This window comes from Mauremys mutica, chromosome 8 (genome assembly GCF_020497125.1).
Source record: "Mauremys mutica isolate MM-2020 ecotype Southern chromosome 8, ASM2049712v1, whole genome shotgun sequence".
Classification (NCBI taxonomy): domain Eukaryota; kingdom Metazoa; phylum Chordata; order Testudines; family Geoemydidae; genus Mauremys; species Mauremys mutica.
This window is the reverse complement of record NC_059079.1, coordinates 102,508,757-102,531,708: the sequence shown is the minus strand read 5'-3', so window position 1 is coordinate 102,531,708 and position 22,952 is coordinate 102,508,757. Positions and strand designations below refer to the sequence as shown.

General features: G+C 38.9%; 1 protein-coding gene and 1 long non-coding RNA gene across 10 annotated transcripts in view; one reads left to right on the top strand and one right to left on the bottom strand.

Annotated features, from left to right (window-relative positions):
* The window catches only part of LOC123375644, a 47,257-nt gene extending 40,834 nt beyond the window's left edge, over positions 1-6,423 (bottom strand). The window contains exons 1-3 of one of the 2 annotated variants that reach the window (XR_006581540.1): positions 6,026-6,423; positions 3,543-3,692; positions 485-597 (exon numbers count right to left, since the gene is read on the bottom strand). This is a non-coding gene — a long non-coding RNA (uncharacterized LOC123375644). Of the gene's footprint in view, positions 1-484; positions 598-3,542; positions 3,814-6,025 lie in introns of those variants that run through there. The other variant, XR_006581541.1, reaches the window with a different exon arrangement.
* Positions 2,990-22,273, top strand: CLK4 (CDC like kinase 4). Of its 8 annotated transcripts, none has more exons than XM_045026727.1 (14): positions 3,046-3,127; positions 7,324-7,401; positions 8,734-8,891; positions 10,004-10,229; positions 11,483-11,573; positions 11,968-12,034; positions 14,896-15,012; positions 15,113-15,279; positions 15,399-15,493; positions 17,753-17,882; positions 18,809-18,891; positions 19,966-20,045; positions 21,754-21,841; positions 21,929-22,273. In XM_045026727.1, exons 3-14 carry the CDS (start codon positions 8,734-8,736, stop codon positions 22,067-22,069), a joined length of 1,443 nt encoding a protein of 480 aa, XP_044882662.1. In that variant the 5' UTR covers positions 3,046-3,127; positions 7,324-7,401; the 3' UTR covers positions 22,070-22,273. The 8 variants fall into 8 exon arrangements, with proteins under 8 accessions (XP_044882661.1, XP_044882662.1, XP_044882666.1 ...); XM_045026728.1 differs by lacking the exon at positions 3,046-3,127 and adding an exon at positions 6,557-6,689; XM_045026726.1 differs by lacking the exon at positions 7,324-7,401 and having other exon boundaries at positions 2,990-3,127.
* The last annotated feature ends 679 nt before the right edge of the window (positions 22,274-22,952 follow it).

Below are 22,952 nucleotides of genomic sequence, written 5' to 3'. Positions count from 1 at the left end.
TTGTCACCCCTTGCTGAAGCAGATTCACGGTTATTACTTCCATGTTCCTTGTGGTAGCACGTACGGGAACATTCTAATGCCTACCATTGAGCAAGCTCTTCTTAGTTCCCCAAATCTAAAGATAATCCTTAATCTATGGCTACAACCCCACTCTGGCTTCCACCAGCCTTGGTTACAAGCGGCAAGGTGACCCCAACATACTCTCAGTCCTGAATTTCCCCAAAACCATGTGCTCTGCAATGTCCAGCCCTTTCCTGGGCCACTCAGAGAAATAACAAGGTTTGTTGCTCCTGTAAAAAGAAAAAAGCATACTACAGCTTATGAACTTAACTGGGGTAAACACACCCTTCCCTTCAAACATAGCACTGAGTTGGTTTACAGTATCAATGAAACAAATGTATTTACAATAGGACATAGGTTAAGTGATGCCAAGTAAAAGGAACAAAGTTAGACAGGGTTAAAGCAAATAAAATTGAAAACATACATCTAAAGTCTAAAATTTAATCTTGCAAGATACCGGCTGGGCTTTGTTCAAGATGAGTTCTTTCACCAATTTTCCTTTTTCCCAGCCACGGCTGATTTTCTCTCAGTCAGGACCTGGCACAGAAGCACAAGGAGCTAGTCACCCTTGTCTGCCTAGGCAAAAGATCTTTGCCTAAGCAGGTTTCTCACCTATATTCAGTTTCTAGAGACTTCAACCCCACCTTGTTTCTCCCTTTGTTTGGACATAGACTGTAAAGCCTAATATCAATAAGTATCCATAATTCTTTATATAGTGCTAATACATACATTTTACAATGACATTAATCACCAGTGTGTCAAGCTTTTATAAAACACCCCATTCAATAAATTTTTATAATACAGTAATATTGTATGCAATCAGTTGATTCCATTTCTTATCACTTGAGGTTCAGACCCCTTGTCTTTATAGCCCAGATAAAGTTTCTCTCTCCTGATGGAAGCTGTCTCCACCCTGACTTGTTAGCAAGATAGCCTTGTTCACCTACTACGTAAATGAACCTTCACTGTGTCTGCCTGATGACCGGACTGGTCAGAGAAGCAAATACACTTTCCTTTACCTAGGGCAGACCTGTTTACCAATTTCCCCTGACATGCCTGGTTTAAACACATTTTAGTCATCATTCCAGCATATATCCATAACTCACACATACATCATGCAAGAGCATTAATGATCAGAAAGTTATTAGTTTTCCAATGACATGTTAGTGTTCCAATGACATATTAGTGTTCCAATGACATGTCACCTTTTAGATACAGATTATACAGATTATAACCAGAGTGAGTTGGTCAGGACAGCTGAAACCCATTACCTGATACCAGTGAGCCCTTGCCCTCTGGCACTGGGTTGCTCTAAGGGTCACACAACCTCAGTTAGTGGGGCTGATATCTTTACCTTATCTTCTGGTTGCTTCCCTTTGCTTACCATCATCACCTCAGTCTTCTCAAGGATGTAACGTCAGCTAGCTCACTCTCATTCATGCTCATATATTGAGAATGAAACTAAACCACACTCTCTGGGTCAGGCAAAATGGATAGATGGGGCTGAGTATTATCAGCATATAGAAAATATGAGATTTCATCCCATGTCTCCTCCCTATTTCCCTCACCCCGCAATGGCCCTATATGCTGAAAAGGAGGGATGATATGATGGGGCCCTGTGTGGCACCCTCAGGAGAGAAAAATAATTACCTAAAACTACTCTCTGGGATCTCTCGTATGGAGAGAATGAAGCCACCACAAGACAGCTGGGTCCCCAAGTTAGCTGGCAGTAGTCCATGATCAATGTGTGATAGATCAAGCAATATCAGTATGGACATCTTATCTTTAACTATTGCCAGAAAATCATTGACAGTGCAGTTTCAGGTGCTGTAACCTGTTCTGAAGCCAGACTAACAAGGACTGAGAAGCTCAGAGGCATCTATGTAACCTGCTCCACAATCCTAGCCAAAAATGGAAGATCAGGATGACCCTCCTTAAAGGAGGTCATGACATTCTCCATCAGAAAAGGACTCAGTGTTTGCTCACTAGCCTTCACCAGCCAGGTAGGGCATGAGTCCAAAGCATGGGTTGTGGAATAGAGTCCAGCATGTCAAGAACTTCACGGAGCAGCACCAGCACAGGTTCTAGCATTGACCTAGCCATCCGCTCAGGGTCCTGCTCTGCTGTCACAGATAGACAGCTCAGTACGGAGCCGGAGCAAAGTTCTCTGCAAAATAGCAAAAGCTGTTGCCTCCCAGAGGGAAGTGTAAAAATGAGTCCCCAGAGGAAAGCAGCCTAGACAGAGCGGGCTATGTGCTATGCAGGTAGATCTGCTGAGAGAGATGGTGGAGGTACTAACATCTCCTTCATCTCCTGCACAACCAAGGGCACAGGAGCTGGGGAAATCCTGGGTCAGGAGCAATAAGGACATATTACTACATTATTCACCGGTGTGGTTAGCAGCAGCTGCCCTGGGTACAGCTATCACAGTATTTGTTCTCTCACAGCCTTCCTGTGAGATTGTTTCCCACTAGAAATCAGACTCCCCCACGGGGCCGGCTGCGAAGGGGCAAGGAGAAAGACTGGTGGTGCGGGTCTGTGAGTAACTGAATGAGCGCAGTGGGGTGGGTTAGGTCCCCAAGGCCAGATCCTCAGAGTTATTTGGGTGCCTAAATCCACTGATTTCAATGGGAGTTAAGTGTGTATAATATCTTTGAGGTTCTGACCCACAGCGCGCAGCTGAGTGCTTTCCACAGCTCCCAATGCACAGTCTCCCTTGGACTCCAGCAGGCCCGAACCCTTATTCCCCGCTTACAGTGCCCCACACATAGGGTCTAAGCCTCTGCGCCTCCTTCTTCCCCCCAACAGGGGGCGGAGTTTGTGTCTCCCTTTCCCCCCAACAGGGGGCGGAGTCTCGGAGCCTCAATGCTTCCCTATCGCCGCTCCCGCTAAGGGGCGGAGTCCCGTTGTTTCTTTCTCATCCCATCCCTCGCTGAGTGCGTGTGACGTCATCCCGCACCGGGGGGCGGGGGAAGCGAACCGCCGGTATCTCTAGTGCTCGGGGGCGGTCGCCATTTTGTTTCTGTGCGGAGGGCGGGGACGGGTTTCGCTCAGCTGCTCGCCTGCCGTAAGTGACCTCCCCCCGCATCCCGATCCCTTGTCAGGGGCCGGGGGGAGGCCGACGTCGTGGTGGACTCGAGCCGGCTGAGCTCGAAGCGGGTCACTTACCGCCTCGGCCAGGGCAGGGGGCTGCCCGAGGTGGGGTAATTGTGGCGGGAAGGGGCCTGAGGGGGATTTGAGGAGGGAGGGAAAGATTCTGAGGGGGGGTATTTTGGGGGGGTGAAGGACCTGGGGGAGGGGCAGGCTCGTGGGGGGTGACTGATTTCTGGACAGACTTCGCTGGGCCCTCACACGGGTGGCCCTGGCACCTGCCCAGTTTGCAGATAACCCCCCTGTGAGAACCCCGCTGGTCAAACAGCCCGGACATACGCATCCCCCCCACCCCACCCCGCGGGAATGCCAGGGGGACACGCGCCTTGTACCCTGACTGCGGATCGGGGCCGGCAAAGGAAGCAGATGTCAGTGGAGGAGCTTTCCCTGCGCACGCTGGGCCATGGGCCCTCCCCGCTCTCACATCTGGCGGCCCAGTTCTCCGTGGCTGCTCACGGGGAGGAGGCTGGCCTGTGATGGACCTGGGGGTGAATAGGTTAGTGTCAGAAGCTGAGGTTGCCCAGGGAAGCCACGGGATGCGTTGGAGAAATGCTGCCGTGGTAACCCTCTGGTGCCCGGGCATCACAAACGTGAAGGGAGGGGATGAGCTCGGAGGGTGGAGGTTGCAGGACTTTATCCTGGCGGTGAACAGCTGCATTGTGCTTTACAATAGGGCAGGGCCTGGCTGAGACCTTACAGAGTGAAGGTGGAGTAACAGTGGGCTGCAGCTCAGCTGCTTTTCCAGTTGGCTACTTGAGGATTTGGGAGGAGGAGCTTGGGAAAATCTTCACTCCACAGCAGAGACCACCTCCACGTGGAGGTTGTGAGTTCAGCAAAATAAGCAGCAAAGGTCTTCAGTTTCATCCTATTCATCTCTTCAGGGTGTAGCAATACTTGGTCTCCTCTTGCCTCATCCCCTCCCCCTGTCCCCCGTGATAATGTGGGACCCCTGGAATTAGTGGGGAGTTGAGTCTTCCCTTTCCTTGCATTGGTCCCTGGTTAGTACTGACTGGGTCCCTTTTTGCATTTAATTTGTGTACACTTGGTATGCTACGATGGCACAGCTGAACCATTGCAGTGCTTTAGCGTAGATGCTGCCTACGCTAATGAGAGGGTGTTTTTCCTTTCTGTGGGTAATCCACTTCCCTAAGAGGTGGTAGCAAGGTTGACAGAAGAGTTCTTCTGTTGATTTAGCGCTGTCTACATGGGGATTTAGGTCAGTTTAACTACACAACTCACGGGTATGGATTTTTCACACCCCTGAGTGAAGTAGTTAGGCTGACTTAATTTTCTGGTGCACTCCAAGCCTAACAGCTGCCTCACTCTTGCAAGACTGAATTGGTTAGGGTGTGATGATAAAAACTGGAATCCTCATTAATTTGCAGCTGAATGAAGGGAAGAGGAAAATTCCTCATCCCCAAAAGAGAGAAATTGAAGTCCTCGATTATGAGAAGTGGATATAAAGAGGAATGACTTTGGAGTAGGGAGTGGAGGCAAAAGGTGAGGGATGGAGGGATATATGGGGGAATGGCTTCTCCCTGAAAATATAGTCAGGTATGCGCTGATTCTGCAAATGCTTATGCATATGCTTAAACTTTCCTACCCTGAGTAACTTCATTGAATTCAAGTTAACCACGTTTGCAGGATTTAGTCCATACTTTTTATACCTTTTGATTCATCCTCTCTTGTAACACCGTGCTTCCTCTTTTTAAAAGCTGGTGATAGAAGTGATTTTTTAAAAATCTTTTTGAAAGAAATTTGGTAGGAAGGATTTTTTAACTTTGTCAGAAGTCAAAAAAAGCAAATTGATCAAATTAACAACATTCTGATGCTGTTACTTTGTAATATTCTTTGTATAAACTTCAGTGTTAAGAAATGCTTCTAGGTGTGGAGAGAGACAAGTCAGAATTGCTGATATAACTATCAATGATCAGTTTCTGAAATGAAAGGTCGTTCACTTGCCTTCTCATTGCAGTCGTATTCAAGTATGATGATTCTAGTTTTATACTTCAATTTTAGAATCTCTATCTTAATATACGGAGTGAGTTACTAGCACACTTTTTATATATATATATATATATATATATATATATATACACACACACTGTTTATTTTACATTTTAAAATATGTATTCAGAAGATTCCTTTGGATGTACAAATAGACTTTGATTTCCTGATTGTATAGCTATTCCCTAATTTTTTTTCTGCTTGTCAGTAGTGCCATGTGCCTGTCTCAGCAGTCACTACATGGAACACTTGACAGCAGAAACTCTGTATCTGCTCCTGCACTTCTTTCTGGTAGAGCAGCCAACTTGAAAAATGCCTGCATAGTTCTGTGCTAATGGAGTTTATGAACTGTGGTTGGTATGGATTATAGTACTGCGGTGCTGCATATTTACCTAGGTACTGAGTTCAGAATGTGATTCTATAGATAATTCTAAAATCTGGCTCTGTTACAATGAGATTGGCGAAATAAATCTGTGCAATATCTTAAAACTTACGTTCTGAATTTATATATATATATATATATATATATATATATATATATATATATATATAGTCACTGGTTTATATAGTAGTCACATATAAAATAATGTATAAAGAGCTAATTGTATAAGCTTTGTTATAATGTGGATTTTATTGGAAAAAATGTTTGAAGACTGTTTACTTTTGAGTACCCATGTTAATATACAGCACCAAAAAACAACGGTTACAAGTGTACACTAGTTTATGGCATAAAGTTTGAAAATAAACATAACTTCTATAAACTTCAGTTCTGTGTAAATAAATATTTTTAAGAAAATGTGCATGTTACCTCACAGTCTTTTCCTTTGCACCATACCATTGCCTATTCTCATTCTTGTCCATTCCTCACTCTCCTCAAAAGGACTGACTTAAGGGTTCTCTCACCTTCCTCGTATTAGTGAATTGGAGTCCAGAACAATGAAAAATGGATTTTCACTTTATTTTCTTAAGTGAGGAGGTGGTTTTCTTTTCCTCCTCTTCACAAAGCATAGTGATATGGATGTGAGGCCTGAAGCTAGCATCTCCACTTAGTGTGCTCCTATGAGCCCCTACTGGCCAATGACCAAGAAACCATATTCCATAAAAAACCTGGAGGAGAGGAGGGAGGAGGTGTACTGCTGTTGGCTTTTATGGAGGCATGAGGGATAAATCTGGGCAGTGAAGAAATTCTGTATAGGACGCTGATGATTCAAGGCTGCATTTTGATTGGCCATATTGCCCTTGATGATGTCACAGGTGTGCATGACCTCTGAGTGGTTATGTCATAGATACCTTTTCTTTTTATGGATGTTGGAGCTAAAGAAACTAACAATATTCTCAACTGAGGAAAAGATGTAAAATGAAAAAGAGTTTTCAAGGTCATTGAGTCTCATAGGTTCAGGACTTTAAAGATTATCAGTGCCTTGATATGCATCTGGAAATGAACAAGAACACTTGCAAAGACTTGAACAAGGGTATAATTTGCTTCTAGTGGCTCACCCAATTAAATTGTTGTAAATAATAGCTATATTTTGAAGCAGCTGAAGCTTCTGGGTGGCCTTTCTAAGATAGTTCTGTATAGATTGTTATAGAGGTGAAAACATTATCTAAAAGTTTAGAAGTGACAAAGGCCGGATAATTTTCTGTATTAGAGAAAAATGGATTGAGCTTTCCTGACTCTGTACAGTGTAATTACTGCTTCTAGAGAATCTGGCAGCTCCAAGGCCTCTAATAAAAGAATCTGCATATTTAATCCATAATCTGTTCCCAAAAAGATTATTGTAATAATTTGTGCTGCTGCTATCCATTTTTAGCCACACCTCTGTTCATTGGCAAAGTAAAAATTCCCTGATCCTTCTCATGTAGATTGGTCCCTTATTATGCAGTTCTTGTTCTAAGAGATTTCCCAAAAATGTCCTCATTGGAATAGTTTTGTTCCATCTTTATTCAAAGACTGCTTTTATTAAGCAAATCATTTTTTTCAGTCACTTGAGTCGTCACTTAAGACAAATGTCAGTGTAATCATAAAATGTAAGTTACTGAGGGAAGATAAGTTAGACAACTTATCCCTGTTTTATTTTTCCTTGTAACTAAATGTAACAAGTTTAGGATGAAAAAAGTTTTATGTACACATCCAAGTCTTAAGAAGTCAGGAAAAAGAAAACACAAAGCACTTATATAAAACAAGTAAGTTATTTGTGGAAACATTTGCTCACTTCTTCCACATTTACTCAACTCTGAGTTTTTTAAGATAACCTGTTTTTCCAGCCCTTAACTCACTTTTCCTCATTTTACATTTAGGAGAGTATTCTGTCTGTCTTGAAAAACCAATAAACGCTTGGAAGGCAGCACAAAGTTCAAGAATTATTCTCTCTAGATTCTAATTCTCCAAAATAAAATCCCATCACAACGTCTTGAATTGTGGGCAAACACATTTTTTTTTCTGTTTTGTCATTGACTACCTTCTCTTTGGAAGTTTAAACCCCAACGGAGTATCAGACTTGTCCTTGTGGGTTACTTTGACGTGACTGATAGGTTTTTAAATCTTCATTCATCCACACTCTGTCTTCAAAAAAGACTAGACCAGGGGTAGGCAACCTATGGCACGTGTGCCAAAGGCAGCACACAAGCTGATTTTCAATGGCACTCACAGTGGTCCGGGGGGCTCTGCATTTTAATTTAATTTTAAATTAAGCTTCCTAAACATTTTTAAAACCTTATGTACTTTACATACAACAATAGTTTAGTTATATATTATAGATTTATAGAAAGAGACCTTTTAAAAAAGTTAAAATGTATGACTGGCACGCAAAACCTTCAGTTAGAGTGAATAAATGAAGACTCAGCACACCACTTCTGAAAGGTTGCTGATCCCTGGACTAGACACTAAATTAACTTGAAATTGTTACACTTAATCAAACATCCTGCAAGCAAGGCCCCTTTGCTATATAATGTAGGGTTTTTTTGTGTCACAGCTAACAGCCCACCTCTTACTCAGTGTTCCCTTAACAGTTTGCTACCTGTAATTTTGTAAATAACACATTTTAAAAGTCCTTAATGGTTTGTGTTCCATAGATCTTCCTTAATTTGCATAGTGATGAAAAACATTCTTGAGGTTTTTGGAGTGGATTAACTACGCCAGCAGAAGCTCTCCCATCAGGGTAGTAGCATCTTCACTAAAACACTATAGCAGCACAGCTGCAACGCTGTACATGAAGACAAGCCCTCAGTGTAGGATTGAGGACTTAGTCTGTAACCATTTTTGTGTCATGACAGCACAGAGTCCTAACTATATACAACTCTTAGGCTATGTCTGCACTGCTGTAAGGTTTCCTATGTAGCTGCTCAATGCCAGCAGAAGAAAGCTCTCCTACTGGCATAATTAAGCCACCCCCAACGAGCGGCAGTAAACTCTGATTTCTGTATGAACTAGCCTGTTGAATCTGGATTAGTAGATTGTATTATTTCTGTGTATACTAAAATATAACCCTCCTTTCCCTTTAAATATTTCTGTGACAGATGCGACATTCAAAACGAAGTCATTGCTCTGAGTGGGATGATAGAAAGAGCTGGGAACAAGGAAAGCACAGTGCTCCCCATAAACGCAAAAAGAGGTCCCACAGCAGTGTACAAGAAAGCAAACCCTATAAATCACATCATTTTGAAGTTTCAGACAGGTAAAAGACTCTTTGGATTATCAATACTGATATCTCTAATTGTAACTAAAATTAATTTAAACCAAAAAATGTTTTTGAGTAGACAAGACTGGTAATTCCTTTAGGATTTCGCTCATTATTTGCCATGTTTAAGAGAGAATTTGTTTTACTGATACAATGATCTAAATTATTTAATTGTGAATCTGATACAAAATATTAACATGTAATCTGTTTCTGTGAATACCCACATGGCAACAATATATAGTATTAAATTTCAAATAAAATGTTTCTCATGTATATGAGGATGGGGAAGGAGATGAAGGTTTGCCCTCTTAGAACATTTCATAAGAGGGTAAGTATGGGTTAGATTGGTTTCATTCATTGTTCAGGTGTCTTTTCTCTCTCTTTTTTTTCCTTTAAGAGGGGATATAGGTGTTCTGTTTCCTTCCTTTGAGAAAGGAGGACCATATTTAAAGAGCTCATCAGTTTGCTTCTAAAATGGTAGGAGTGGATGTTTGGCAACACAAGATGCTCTTTTCCTTGCTCTGCAGCTTTCATGGCCCCTGCTTTCTGAGGGGAAAGTCTTAACCCCAAAAATCTCTCTGGTTCTTAGTGTGTTAATACAGAGTACTAATAACAGGAGTAGCTCCCTTTTAGATTTTTCAGGGTGGCAAATTGGTTTTAAATTTTTGTCTTTTATGCTTGTATGTTTTAAGGACATGGAAGAGGATCATTGGTGTATACCAAAGAAAGGGTGGGCTTGCACTTTATCTTTGATTTTTGTATGTTTTAAAGAGAGATTTTGAGTTGTTGGAGTGGAGTTATGCCAGCTGTTGAGACAAATATTTCCTATTTGGATCTGGATTTCTTGTTACTTGTACAGGTTATTCTGCTTACACAATTCCAAAGTAAGGTAATATATGTTAGACAGGTGACTTAACCAGCTCCCTCATATAAACTAGCCTGAAAATCTCTAGATGTTTGCTAGAGGGGGAGATGTTGTAAAGCAGAATTTATGCTATAAATAAAAATGTCATAAATGTTCAGTTAAGCATTAGCAACTCAAGTAATTTTTCTTGTTGGACCACAAGTATTTTTAAAGTGGAGAAAATTCACTTTAAATGTATTTTCAGTCATTATTTGGACGATAGATCCATAAATGAGAGAGATCATCATGACCGGAGATATGTTGAGGAATACAGAAATGACTTCTGTGAAGTATATGACCACAGGCATTATCACAGAGACTATGAAAAGAGTCACCATCACCACTATAGCAAATCCTCTGGTCGGAGCAGGAAAAGTAGTCATAAAAGGAAGCATAAGAGACATCATTGCTCCAGTCACCATTCACATTCGGTATGAGTAATTTTTAACTTTATTATTAATAGATTAGTGATAGACTTCTTAATTGAATGTTAAAACTTCAGTTCCTAAGCCACAAGTACCTTGGACAGATATATTTTATATATAAAGGGTTCATAGCTGAATCTCTTCCTGTGTGTGTGTGTGTGTGTGCGTGTGTGTATATAAGTGAGTATATATACTTATTAGATGAAAATTTTGGTACATAGTAAACAGATAGTACTAGGGAAAAAATATCATTAGTACTATTTTATCCAAGACTTGGTTCCGTTGGAAATATCCTTTGGCCAATAGTTAGGTTACTGACATCTTCTAAATTCTGTTCTGGAAATGAATGCAGGCACCTTTCCTGCTTCACAATGCAACTGTCACAGTGTGGTCAAACAGCTATTTTACAGCCAGTTTGAGACCCCGCTGAACTCCAATACTAAAAAAATTGAAATATGTATCCCCGTATTTAAATTTGGTGAACATGACATGCAACTGATGCCTGTAATGTGTTAAAAGAGAGAGACTTCACTTCCATACCTTGCTCCTCGCATAATTTTGATCATTCATATGTCTGACTGATGGCTGTCGAATGTTTTATTGAAGATTGGATAAGCATGCTATCTGAATTTTTTTACTGTGCCCATTTGAATATCTTCAGCTCTAAGTTTTATGATTCTAAGTATTCATACTTCCCCACTTCAGTAGAAGCAGAAAGATGTGTTAGATTATACACTGCAGTTCAAGGGCTTTTGAGTAAATTTTTCTCTTTTGTTTCTCTGAATATGAAAAAAGTAATATTGCTTGATAAATTTTTTAATTTCTAAAACCATTATGTTTTAAAACCTTTACTGGTCAGTCAAGGAACTCTCCCCTGGTTAAAAGTTCGTATATGTACAATACAATAAAGATTATTTTTTCCTGTTTAATAGCAAGCTATTACTAAATAATGACATTGCAGTCTTAATCTTAGTCTTCACTTAAACCAGTGTTTGAGAGACAATTATGTTTTTGTTTTCTGTTGCTTTATCACTTGAAGTATTTATCTGAAAATCTGTTCCTTGCCATGTTTTTCTTCTGTAACATAAACTGTGCCCTGTGAATTTCTGGGGACTGAATTTGAAATTGCTCCTGCCAACTGTTCGTGCCCTGGTGCGTAACTGAATGCCTGAATATCTCCCTGCTGAATGAATTGCGTATTCTGCCCTGAATTCACTGTGATATATTGATTGGCTGGACGATCTTGGTGCCGTTTCCAGAAGAGTCACCGAAGGAAAGGATCCAGGAGTGTAGAGGATGATGAGGAGGGTCACCTGGTCTGTGAAAGTGGAGACATGCTAAGAGCAAGATGTATAGAACATTTTTCAACACTTTTTTTTAAAAAAACTTTTCAGCAGAAACTCTGTTTAGAATAGTATGTCAGAGGAGGGGGGCTAAAGAAATCTTCATTGTTCTTTGTTTTGTTCTTTTGTGCTTTTTTGTTCTTTTGCATATCTTTTCTGTAGAATTTAAATACTATTGTTCAAAAGTTCCAAAGTAGTAACTGAAGCTTGAGATTAGAACAAGAGATAGTTGTTAGCTAATTGTTTTCATGACACTTGTCCAATAACGTAACATATTCAAATGCTGAGATTTAAGTTTAATTATGCTTTTATAATGGCACATTTTAAAATCTTACATTAATAACATTCATCATTGGTTGAGTAGGTCAGTAATTGTTCTGACTTGTGTTTGTTCTTTTTAGATGAAATTATTGCCACGTTAGGGGAAGGGGCATTTGGAAAAGTAGTGGAATGCATTGATCACAATATGTAAGTATGTTAGTCATCTTCTTAAGGGCACTGTCTCAACAAAACCCCTTGGTTGGGATCAGAAATGATAGTCCAAATGTTATATTGCTTTGACACAAAATACAGATTCAGATAAAATGTAACATGTCATATATTCTGAGGAGGAGTCTTTGTGCTTATCAGTATTGAAGGGACATCACAAACCTGAAATCTAGTCACACTTCAAAAATAAATGTAGTTTCAGATACTATTGCACCTGCTGCTGAGTTTACCCGTCAATTTTTGTGTGGTTCTTCAATTATATTTTACTATCTTTTAACTGTTTTCTCTATCCTGTTGCTATGCAAAAGACGCACACAGCACTTACAACATTTGGCAAAAAGTGAATCTGTGGTTATACACAAAATGCTGGCCAGTGCACAAAGTAAGCAAACTGAAAAATATATGAAAAAATATACGTGGTTATGGAATATATCTTTGTGTTTCTGTTTCTCAGACAGCATAATAAGCTTGTTCTGTGATCACATTTCCCTTGGAAAATGTCTGCTAGCAGAGTGTTCCCTTCAGAAAGAGCCCAGTTTATAATATTTAACACTACTTTTTAAAAAGTACAGTACAAACATCAACTAAACAGCAACTCCTCATTAATTGCCAGGCATAGATAAGTATTATTATCTCTACGTCACAGATGGGGAAACTGAAATATAGGTGGCACAGTCCTTCATTTCTTGTGCTCCTACAACTCTTGTTGACTTTGGGGGATTTTGGGTATGCAAGGGGATGTGGAATTAAACTCAAAGAAATTGCTGTAGATAAGGCCGCACAGTGAGTGAGCCAGCATTATTATTGTTAGTTACTATTCAAGAGTTTGAGACCGGAGTTTCTAACTCATAGCAATTTATTCAGTCCACTAGGTCAGTGGTTTTTCAACATATCCATCAAACCTCTTATGAACACACAATAAGACAATGTCTTTCTTCCTCATAGAATATTATGATTGTTTATCAAGGAAATGGCATATTTTTTGATCAAAACATTCCCCTCCTTCCTTCTGTGTGTATTGGATCATTTCAACAATGTACTTAAAGCTGCAGATTAAAGTAATTAACCAGGTGTTTCATATCTCCTGTTCCACTAACATTGTTATAGTTGATTTCGTCATCTCCTTTTGATGGTTAATTCATGCTGTCATTTGACTAGTCCTTTTCAGGATCTTGGTGTTAAATCTTGAATGATTTTTAAATCATTACCATTCCAACTAATCAATTGGAAAGACAATATTATCTGAATGTGTGAGAGAGGGTGAATTTCTTGGATCTGTGCTCAGTTTTAAGAGAGACAAAATTACAATTAGGGCTTTCGATGAATTGCAGTTAACTCACACGATTAACTAATTGTGATTTAAAAATTAATCGCGATTAATCAGTTTTAATTGCAATGTTAAATAATAGAATACTAATTGAAATTATTTTTGGATGTTTTTCTACATTTTCAAATATATTGATTTAAATTACAACACAGAATACAAATGCAGTGCTCATTTATATTTTTATTATAAATATTTGCAGTGTAAAAATGATAAACAAAAGTATTTTTCAGTTCACCTCAAACAAGTACTGTAATGCAATCTTTTTATCATGAAAGTGCAACTTAAAAATGTAGATTTTTTTTTGTTTTATTACAGAGCTGCACTCAAACACAAAACAGTGTAGGCATTAAAGTTTTACAAGTCCACTCAGTCCTACTTCTTATTCAGCCAATCGCTCAGACAAACAAGTTTGGTTACATTTGCAGAAGATAATGCTGCCCTCTTGTTGTTTACGTCACCTGAAAGTGAGAACAGGCATTTGTGTGGCACCATTGTAGCCGGCGTCACAAAATATTTATGTGCCAGATGTGCTAAAGATTCATATGTCTCCATCTTCAACCACCGTTCCAAAGGACACGCTTCCATGTTCCCAAACTTGTTTGTCTGGGTGATTGGCTGAAGTAGGACTGGCTTATAGACTCTAAAGTTTTACATTTTTATTTTTGAATGCAGTTATGTAACAAAAAAATCTACATTTGTAAGTTGCACTTTCATGATAGAGACTGCATTATAGTACTTGTATGAGGTGAATTGAAAAATACTCTTGTTTTTTACAGCACAAATATTTGTAATCAAAAATAAAGTGAGCACTGTACACTGTGTTCTGTGTTGTAATTGAAATCAATGTATTTTAAAAGGTAGAAAACATCCAAAAATATTTTAATAAAGGATATTCAATTATAGTTTAACAGTGCGATTAATCACGATTAATTTTTTTAATCACTTGACAGCCCTAATTACAGCATTAACATTATAAAACAAAAAACATGCAGATTTATCAAATTACAATAGTGGGAAACATGCCTTTAATCTAAAAAAAACAGGAGTACTTGTGGCACCTTAAAGACTAACAAAGTAAGCTAATTCTTATACCTTATCAAAGTTAATTTTCACTGCAGCCAGCTGGGACATTAGAAAACAGCAAGAACAATGTGGTGTATATTGCAGAGAAACTTTTTTTGCAGTACTGTCCCTTCTTTGGAAATGAAGACCCTTGTTCAATATTTTTGTCACCTTGAGACTAGACTACTGTAACACATGCTGCTTGAGGTGAGATCTTGAGGCCATCTGGAAACTGAGGCTAGCGTAAAACCTAGCTTCCTGCTGATTAACCAGAGCTCCTGTTAAAAACCATATAATGCTTGTCCTGCCTTCAAGTGCTAAAATCAAATGCCCAAAAACGAATCTGCAATTCTCTAGTGTCCACAATCTTCCAGTGTCCCCGGTGGTCAGGGTGTATTCAAATTTTAGATGTTTGTTTGAGAACTAATATAGTTAATATTCTTTTTCAAAGGAGAGGAATGCATGTAGCAGTTAAAATTGTGAAAAATGTTAGTAGATACCGTGAAGCAGCCCGTTCAGAAATACAGGTATTGGAGTATTTAAACACCATGGATCCCAGCAGCACGTTGTAAGTATAAACATGCAATATAAGCCAAAGAGTTAAGGATTTGCAAAATGAACCACGTATGAGTTGAGTATTCACTTCACTTTCTTTCCTTTTTTTAAAGCCGCTGTGTCCAGATGCTGGAATGGTTTGATCATCATGGTCATGTTTGCATTGTGTTTGAGCTTTTGGGACTTAGTACCTATGACTTTATTAAAGAAAACAGTTTTTTGCCATTTCATATTAATGACATTAGACAGATGTCATATCAGATTTGCCAGTCTATAAATTGTAAGTAAACTTAATGTTTTCATTAATGTCTGCATGCTTATCTAAAAAATTTTAGGAAATATTTATATATATATTGTGTGTGTGTGTATATTGATTTCCATTTTCTCCTTCTTTTGTAGTTTTACATCATAATAAGTTGACTCATACAGATCTGAAGCCTGAAAATATTTTGTTTGTGGAGTCTGACTGTGTAGTAAAGTACAACTCTAAAATGGTAAATTCACATCTTTTATTCCAATTCCCATTGGACTGTCCTTACACCATCTTTTATTTTGGTCTTTTAAAAATTAACTTGCCGTGTGTAAAAGTTATAGTGGTAAAAAAGGTTGTCTTTCCTAGCTTCCATATGCTCACTGAGATGTGCTGTCTTTCCTCTTAACAGACAAGATTGTTTGGTTGAAATCAGACCAATCTCTAAAGTAGCAGAACAATATCATCTGATAGTTCACACATGGCCAGTGTTGCTTATTGAGGTTCTGGGGGTTCATAGAGAACTTTTGAGCTAAGAACTGTGAGTTGAACTTATGCTTTTCCTGGATACAAAAGTCCAGCATGGAGATACAGTTTCACTGTCTTTTTAAGAAGTACTTGTTAGATCCTTGCTCAAGAAACTCTCTCAGTATTGAGAATTGTGCCAGTTTTGCCCTGCATCTAATCTCTCATTTTCAGGGAATCTTTTTAGAAAGTTGTAGAGACACTAGTGGTGATGCCTCAGATTTACTTGACCTCTACCAATTTGGTTATGATATGGAGAACAGTTTGGTGGTGTCGGTCAGTGTTCTGGCAGTTGACAAGGACAAGCATCTATGCTGTTTTTTCTGTATCTGTCAGGTGGTGGTATGCCAATGGGACCTGACCAGGGATGGAGAGGGTTGCTTTCCATTCGTTTCTGAGAGAGACCCAGAGCGTAGCATTGGGGTAACTGCTTGTCTGCCTAATAGCTTTGCCATGTAAGGTAACATAGTGTTCTGTTATGTTGCCCCTCCTTTTTTAATGTGCACAAGCTGCTTATGGAAATAGTGAGGTAATTTGGGCTTTGCTGCCCTCGGTTTGTGGATGAGATCCAGGCCTGTTTCAGTTTATTTAGATCTACAGTGGTGTAAGATCTACGGTCTCTATCAGCATGTACCAAAGATTTAGGGCATGGATAAGGATCTTCCTGGGTAAGAGAGGTGTAACATTAAGGATAACAAACAGATGAAAGGGCAGAAGTACAGTAATATGTGCCTTCTCTATTGAGTTTGCATTTTGTCACTAAGGTTTGCAATTTCTGGCAGTTTTGCAATTTTGGATCCTCTATATTTGAATGTTCAGATAACATAATAAGTAAAAAAGCCTTCTTACTTGCATTTTAGCAAGAAGGTTTTGTAATTTTTATTTTGGATGTAGATTTTGCCACAGCTATCCATGCCTTGTCATATCCAGATTGACTTGCTGTTATGCACTATACAGAATGTGGCTGCCCGCTTAGTCAGCAGAGCTTCTCCCAGAAAGCATATATGTCTGTGATTCAAAGATTGCACTGGCTTCCAGTTAAGTTAGAATTCATCTCAAGTTGTTGATCTATAAAACCCTTTGTGGTTTGGGTCATGCATTCTTTAGAAACCACTTTATGCCTCATGTCTTGTTGGTTGGTTGAGTGTATTGGGACATTCTAGCATAAAATATTAAGATATGTTCAGCGGAGACAAAGAATTTTCAGCAGCGGATGTTGATTTTGGAATTTCCATTTGTGCATATGTGCTCGCTCATGCACTGAGCTTCAGTGCAACAGAGCCCATATTTGCTGACTTTCAGGACAAGTTGCAAAGCTTGTTCCTTTTGCTTTGTGTATTGTGGGATTTTTCATAAGAACGGCCGTACCGGGTCAGACCAAAGTCCATCTAGCCCAGTATCTGTCTACCGACAGCGGCCAATGCCAGGTGCCCAAGAGGGAGTGAACCTAACAGGCAATGATCAAGTGATCTCTCTCCTGCCATCCATCTCCATCCTCTGACAAACAGAGGGTAGGGACACCATTCCTTACCCATCCTGGCTAATAGCCATTTATGGACTTAACCACCATGAATTTATCCAGTTCTCTTTTAAACGCTGTTATAGTCCTAGCCTTCAAACCTCCTCAGGTAAGGAGTTCCACAAGTTGACTGTGCACTGCGTGAAGAAGTACTTCCTTTTATTTGTTTTAAACCTGCTGCCTATTATTTTCATTTGGTGACTCCTAGTTCTTGTATTATGGGAATAAGTAAATAACTTTTCCTTATCCAACTTTTCGTTTTGGTTTTTTAGAGTTGGGCTGAATGGGAGTAAATGTAGGGAGGAAGTGCTGTTTTAGAGGGCTGGGCTGGAAGTTTATCATGTCATTAGGTCAACTGGAATCCTGTAGGTATTTTAAAATTATATGTGTATGAACCTAGAATTTTAAATAAGCATGTCTAATTAACAAAATGTAACACGTGTATTTTGATTGTTACAGAAGCGGGATGAACGCACACTAAAAAACACAGACATCAAAGTTGTAGATTTTGGAAGCGCAACTTTTGATAATGAACATCACAGTACTTTAGTGTCTACAAGACATTACAGAGCTCCTGAAGTTATTTTAGGTCAGTAGAGACTTTCAGGCCTTCTCACGTATGGGATCTTGGTCCTTAACTACTATTCACTCCAAAGCATCATTATTTTCCATAAACGGCTCTAACTAGTTGTTGGTATTCCTAATTATTTAATATATAGTCCTTTCTGCTATTACCATCTAGTAGGTAAATGATGGCTTATCCTATTAATAGCTCAACAAAAAGCCTCTTTCTTATTCTTAACTCTTCCTTTCCCCACCTATGACCAGAGAGGTGCTAACAGGCCATTTCACTTTGAACGGCCCCTTGAAATATATTTTAACTACTTGTGCTAAACCGTCTGTTCCGCCTTATATTTGGCTGTGACACTCTGGGTATGACTACACTGCAATTAAAGGCCTGTGTCAGCTGGCTCAGGCTATGGTGCTGTAAAATTGTAGTGTAGATGTTTAGGCTCAGGCTGGAGCTTGAGCTCTGGGTCCCCATACATGCCCCAGCCCGTACATCCACACCTCAGTTTTGTAGCCCCGCAGCCCGAGCCCTGCAAGCCTCAGTGACCTGACGTAGGCCAGCCCACAGGTATTTAGGTGCAGTGTAAGCATACGTGCTGAGTACATTTCCCAGACCTGAAGAAGAGCTCTGTATGGCTTGAGCTTGTTTCTCTTGCCAACAGACGTTGGTCCAATAAAAGATAGTACCTCACCCAACTTGTCTCTCTCCTGGGACCGGCATGGCTACAACAACACTGCACATTAAAAAAACCTGACAGTTCTCATTTTTTTCGAGCCAAATTCTGTTTTCTGTACTGTCAAAATGATTTCAGGGAGAGAAAAAATGTAAGGACAAATGGCTTAGGAATTAGGCAAACATTAGGTGGCGGTTGATTGGTAACTTATACAGTTTCAGCCTAAGCTAAAAATTAAACATGCTTTGGAATTTTTGTTTGTCTTTTGTAGCGCTGGGGTGGTCACAGCCCTGTGATGTTTGGAGTATAGGTTGCATTCTAATTGAATATTACCTTGGTCTTACAGTATTTCAGGTATGTATGTTAAGCAGTTATGTACCATGTTATTACGGGCTCTTGACTTGATTTTCTAGTGCCATCTACTTAAAAAGAATGTAAATATAAGAGGCATAAAATATGTTTGCAAATTTAAGTGTTATAATAGAAAGTGTAAATAGTGATACATTTATATAAAGATAACATGTTACATACAATGTCTTACAAAATATAAAGTAGTCATTCTTTTTTAAAATCCTCTTAGCTTTCATAATTTTCTCAAGCAAAACACCAGAAGTTACATAATGTATTTGTAGATGTGGTGATTTACAGGGAGGAATGAAGTAGATAGAACTAGGTTCCAGTAGTCTTTTGGCTGATGTTAAAGTTTCAGAAAATTAATTCAGATGAACATGGTGAATTGCTAGGTATGCCACAAGTCCATAGACTTTGTGGTGGTCTTATACTGCATATGATCAGGAGAGTATAGGGGCAATTATATAGATGAGTAGGAGGAGATATGATATTAAAAGGCTTCCTATGGTTTCAAGAACCTTTGATATGGTAGTTACGTTCTTAATAGGTTAGAGCATGGATGGAGTGAGTACCTCTAGGTTCTAATCAAAACTCTGTCACTGACTTACTGAGTGATCTCAGGCACATCACTCATTCTGTCTGTCTCTCAGACTATACATCAGTAAAATGGTTATAATAGAAACAGGTATTTAAGAGTAATGTTCATGAAAGATGAAAGCCACTATACATTTAAATTGTTATAATACAGATCTACTCAGAAAATTCTGTTGTCTACAATATCTTAAACCAAATTTTGCTGCTAAAGTGGGTACATGTTAATTTCCTAAACACTGTCTAGACTATAAAAAAGCTGATAAGATAGGAATAATCTTGTTTAGATTATAAACTTTTGTTCAGGGAACACTTTACTCTGATTGGAAAGCATAGTGACTACTTACAGCACTGCATAACTGATTTTTTTGGTAATGTGTAATGATTCTGTGATAAAGGAATGGCTGACATTTGATGTGTAGAATAAGTATACTTAAGTGGAAGGGAAGAAATAGTGTATAAATTGTAATGACTTTTTTTCTACAGACACATGATAGTAAAGAACACTTGGCAATGATGGAGAGAATGTTAGGGCCTCTACCAACTCACATGATTAAGAAATCAAGGTAAGTATGGAATGGGGGGGCTAATAGCAACTCCTATATTTAGGTTGTGTAACACTTTTGATTCTTGTGACCTTTTTAGAGAAAATCTAATGTTTCTCTTGCTGCAGTACTTTGAAATTCAGCAGAGTGAAAGTCCTAGAGCCAGAGAAGTGCTATAAATTATAAATTGTGCTTAAGCAGCGAGATGTTTGTCTATAGAGCTATCGTTCGTGCTGAGGAATTCTGGAGCATCCAAAAACAGCCCCTGAAAATCTAAATTGTGCAAGTGATTATCCATAAGACCAATTCTTAAGTCCATCAGTAACTCACTAGTCAGCTGTATTGTACTTTCCAACAGTGTTTAAAGTGCATGCAAAATTTGGGTAGCAGGACTGGGAGGGAGATAGCTGTAACATCCCAAACATTTCCAACACCTAGCAGTGTTGAGAGCATAAATAGAGATGGATGGATTTAGAGAAAGAGACTTCACAGTCAACAGTCTTTTGAGATGAAAGAAGTCTCTTCTTATCTCTACTGGGGCAAGTCAGCTGGGTCTGAGGACACTCTTGTAACTGGTGAGGTGTGGAAGTGGTGTGGATCTGGTGTATAGTGGGTCCAGGAGGTGGGGGGACAGTGCATGGGGTGCACTTCAGAGCCTAGTTCTTTATAAAATCCCTGCATCTCTGTGCACAGTGGGGTTTGGAGGATGGAGCTGGAGCGAAGCTAGTGGATTTGCCACTGTGCCAATCCATTCCCAGCACATTGAGAGTGAGGGGTGGAGTGAGAGGCAAATAGCACAAAGGTTACTCCATTTGTGAGACTAAAGAAACAGGCATGGAGTAATATCAGTACTTTGGAGTGGTCTGGTCTGGGAAGGAAGGATTTCTTCCCCACAACACAACAGGCACCTCCAGAAGACAGGCTTGGATGGTTGGGCTATGGGTTGTGCAAGGATTTAAGCTTTAGACAGCCTCTCTGCAGATTCAGGAAGATAGCACTGTGTTAGTTACATTAATTGCTTGCTTGTTGGTTACTTTTACAAATAAGTTTCAAAAGTTATTTTTCGGAATGAATGCTTACATTTGGCAGAAACTGGATAAGACTCCTGCATCCTCCTCTACCCTCCATTTCCTCCTCCCCCCCCCCAATCATCCTACTTGCTGTCGACAAGTGCATTTGTCAAGCATTTATTTGGACCCAGTAGCTTTTATGTGTTTGGGGAATATAGTCCCTGAAGACTTTGATAGTATCCAGTTGTACTAAGAATTTGACTTTGACAACTTTTTTCAAAAACTAGAAAGATTAAATGTAAGAAACCGAAATTATGATACAAGACTAACAAAAGTTATAAAAATCAGTAACGCTGACATCCTCTCCTTTACATGTACCACCAGTCTAAGCTGAGGACAAGTCACTCTCTTCTTTGAAGCTTCTGGCTCTCTAACTTTTGTCAGTAGTGTAAATATAGTTTAAATGTTTGCTTTTAGTGGTTTGAATGCCAAGGAAAACGAAGTAAATAACCTTCTTTGTCAGTATTCTGATATAGCAATAGATAACAGGTTTTCTCATGTATGTATGTTAGCTGGAAAATAAAGGGTTTTTTAATCCAGGTATAGAGGGATATGAAGTATACATCATTTTTATGGTGCTTCAAAATTACTTAGAAAGATGTAGATATTTCCAGGATCAAACTTACAAAATATTGCTTAATAAAACTCTTTCTATGCAGAAAACGCTATTTTCAGCATGACCAATTGGACTGGGATGAACATAGTTCTGCAGGTCGATATGTTAGGAGACGTTGTAAACCATTAAAGGTAAAACCCAAAGCCATCAATTTCTTTCTCAGCTGGATTCATATTTGTGAAGGATCTATGTAAATGAGTTTTTCTTCTTTCTTTCAGGAATTAATGCATTGTCATGACTCAGATCATCAGAATCTATTTGACCTTATTCGCAGAATGTTGGAGTATGATCCAGCCAAAAGAATTACTCTTGATGAAGCCTTGCAGCATCCTTTCTTTGATTTGTTAAAAAATAAATAATTCAGAGATCTTGTGTTTCTCCTAGGAGACTACATAGACTGTGTCAGTCAACAGAGCTAGCATGAGATTTTTGTAAACTTTAATTTATTTTGTACAGTTAAATTTAAATATTTCCATATGTTTTGTATCACAGCCATGTTTATCTTGTTGGTCAGTTATGGTCTTAATCATGGATATCAAAAATGTAAAAATTAAAAGTAATTTTCATTTTTGAAATAGGTTGCATTTTTTTAAACTTGTTGGCATACTAATACTCTTTCACAGATAGGTCTAACAAATATCACCTTTTTCTTTAGTTTGAAACGAGTCCACGTGTTTAATCATTAAAGTTTAAACGATGCTGGAAAAAATGTTGCATATATACCTAACATTAGGTATGTGCCCATACATTTCTGTATGGAGACATGTAACATTATAAACTAGTATCCTTTAAATATTTCAAATATTTTACATGCAGTTTAATTTTAAAAGCCCTTAATTGTTTTTTGTTTTTCAAATTCAGGAGGTCTTACTGTAACCTTGCTATTTAATACCTACTGAGCAGTTATCTTCTGAACTATGGTTAATGACAATTGCAAATCTAAAGAGAGGGGAGTGTACATTTGCGTGGGTCATTTTTTCCAAATGTTTGGCGTAATGCACATGTGCATAAATATAATCTGACTAGTCCGAATTCCTGGCAAGTACTCCTTGGTTAAGATGACAGTTTACTAAGAGTATCACTGACATTTTCACTTTATGTTTGTTTGAATCTCTAAACACCAACAATTTCCTTAGTAAAGTGTCTCACAGTGAGTGTTTTTGTGGGACTCTCCTGCTCTACCAAACATAAAAACCTGTCCCTTTACTCTAATGAAAAAGAGGGTGGAGGAAGTATTGTCTA

Bases quoted from the DNA above. Each gene is read 5' to 3' on its own strand.
- CLK4 (XM_045026726.1), top strand. From the start codon at position 8,734: ATGCGACATTCAAAACGAAGTCATTGCTCTGAGTGGGATGATAGAAAG. The intron at 15,013-15,112 runs GTAAGTATAAAC...CTTTTTTTAAAG, and splicing joins ATGGATCCCAGCAGCACGTT to CCGCTGTGTCCAGATGCTGG. The intron at 17,883-18,808 runs GTCAGTAGAGAC...TGTCTTTTGTAG, and splicing joins AGCTCCTGAAGTTATTTTAG to CGCTGGGGTGGTCACAGCCC.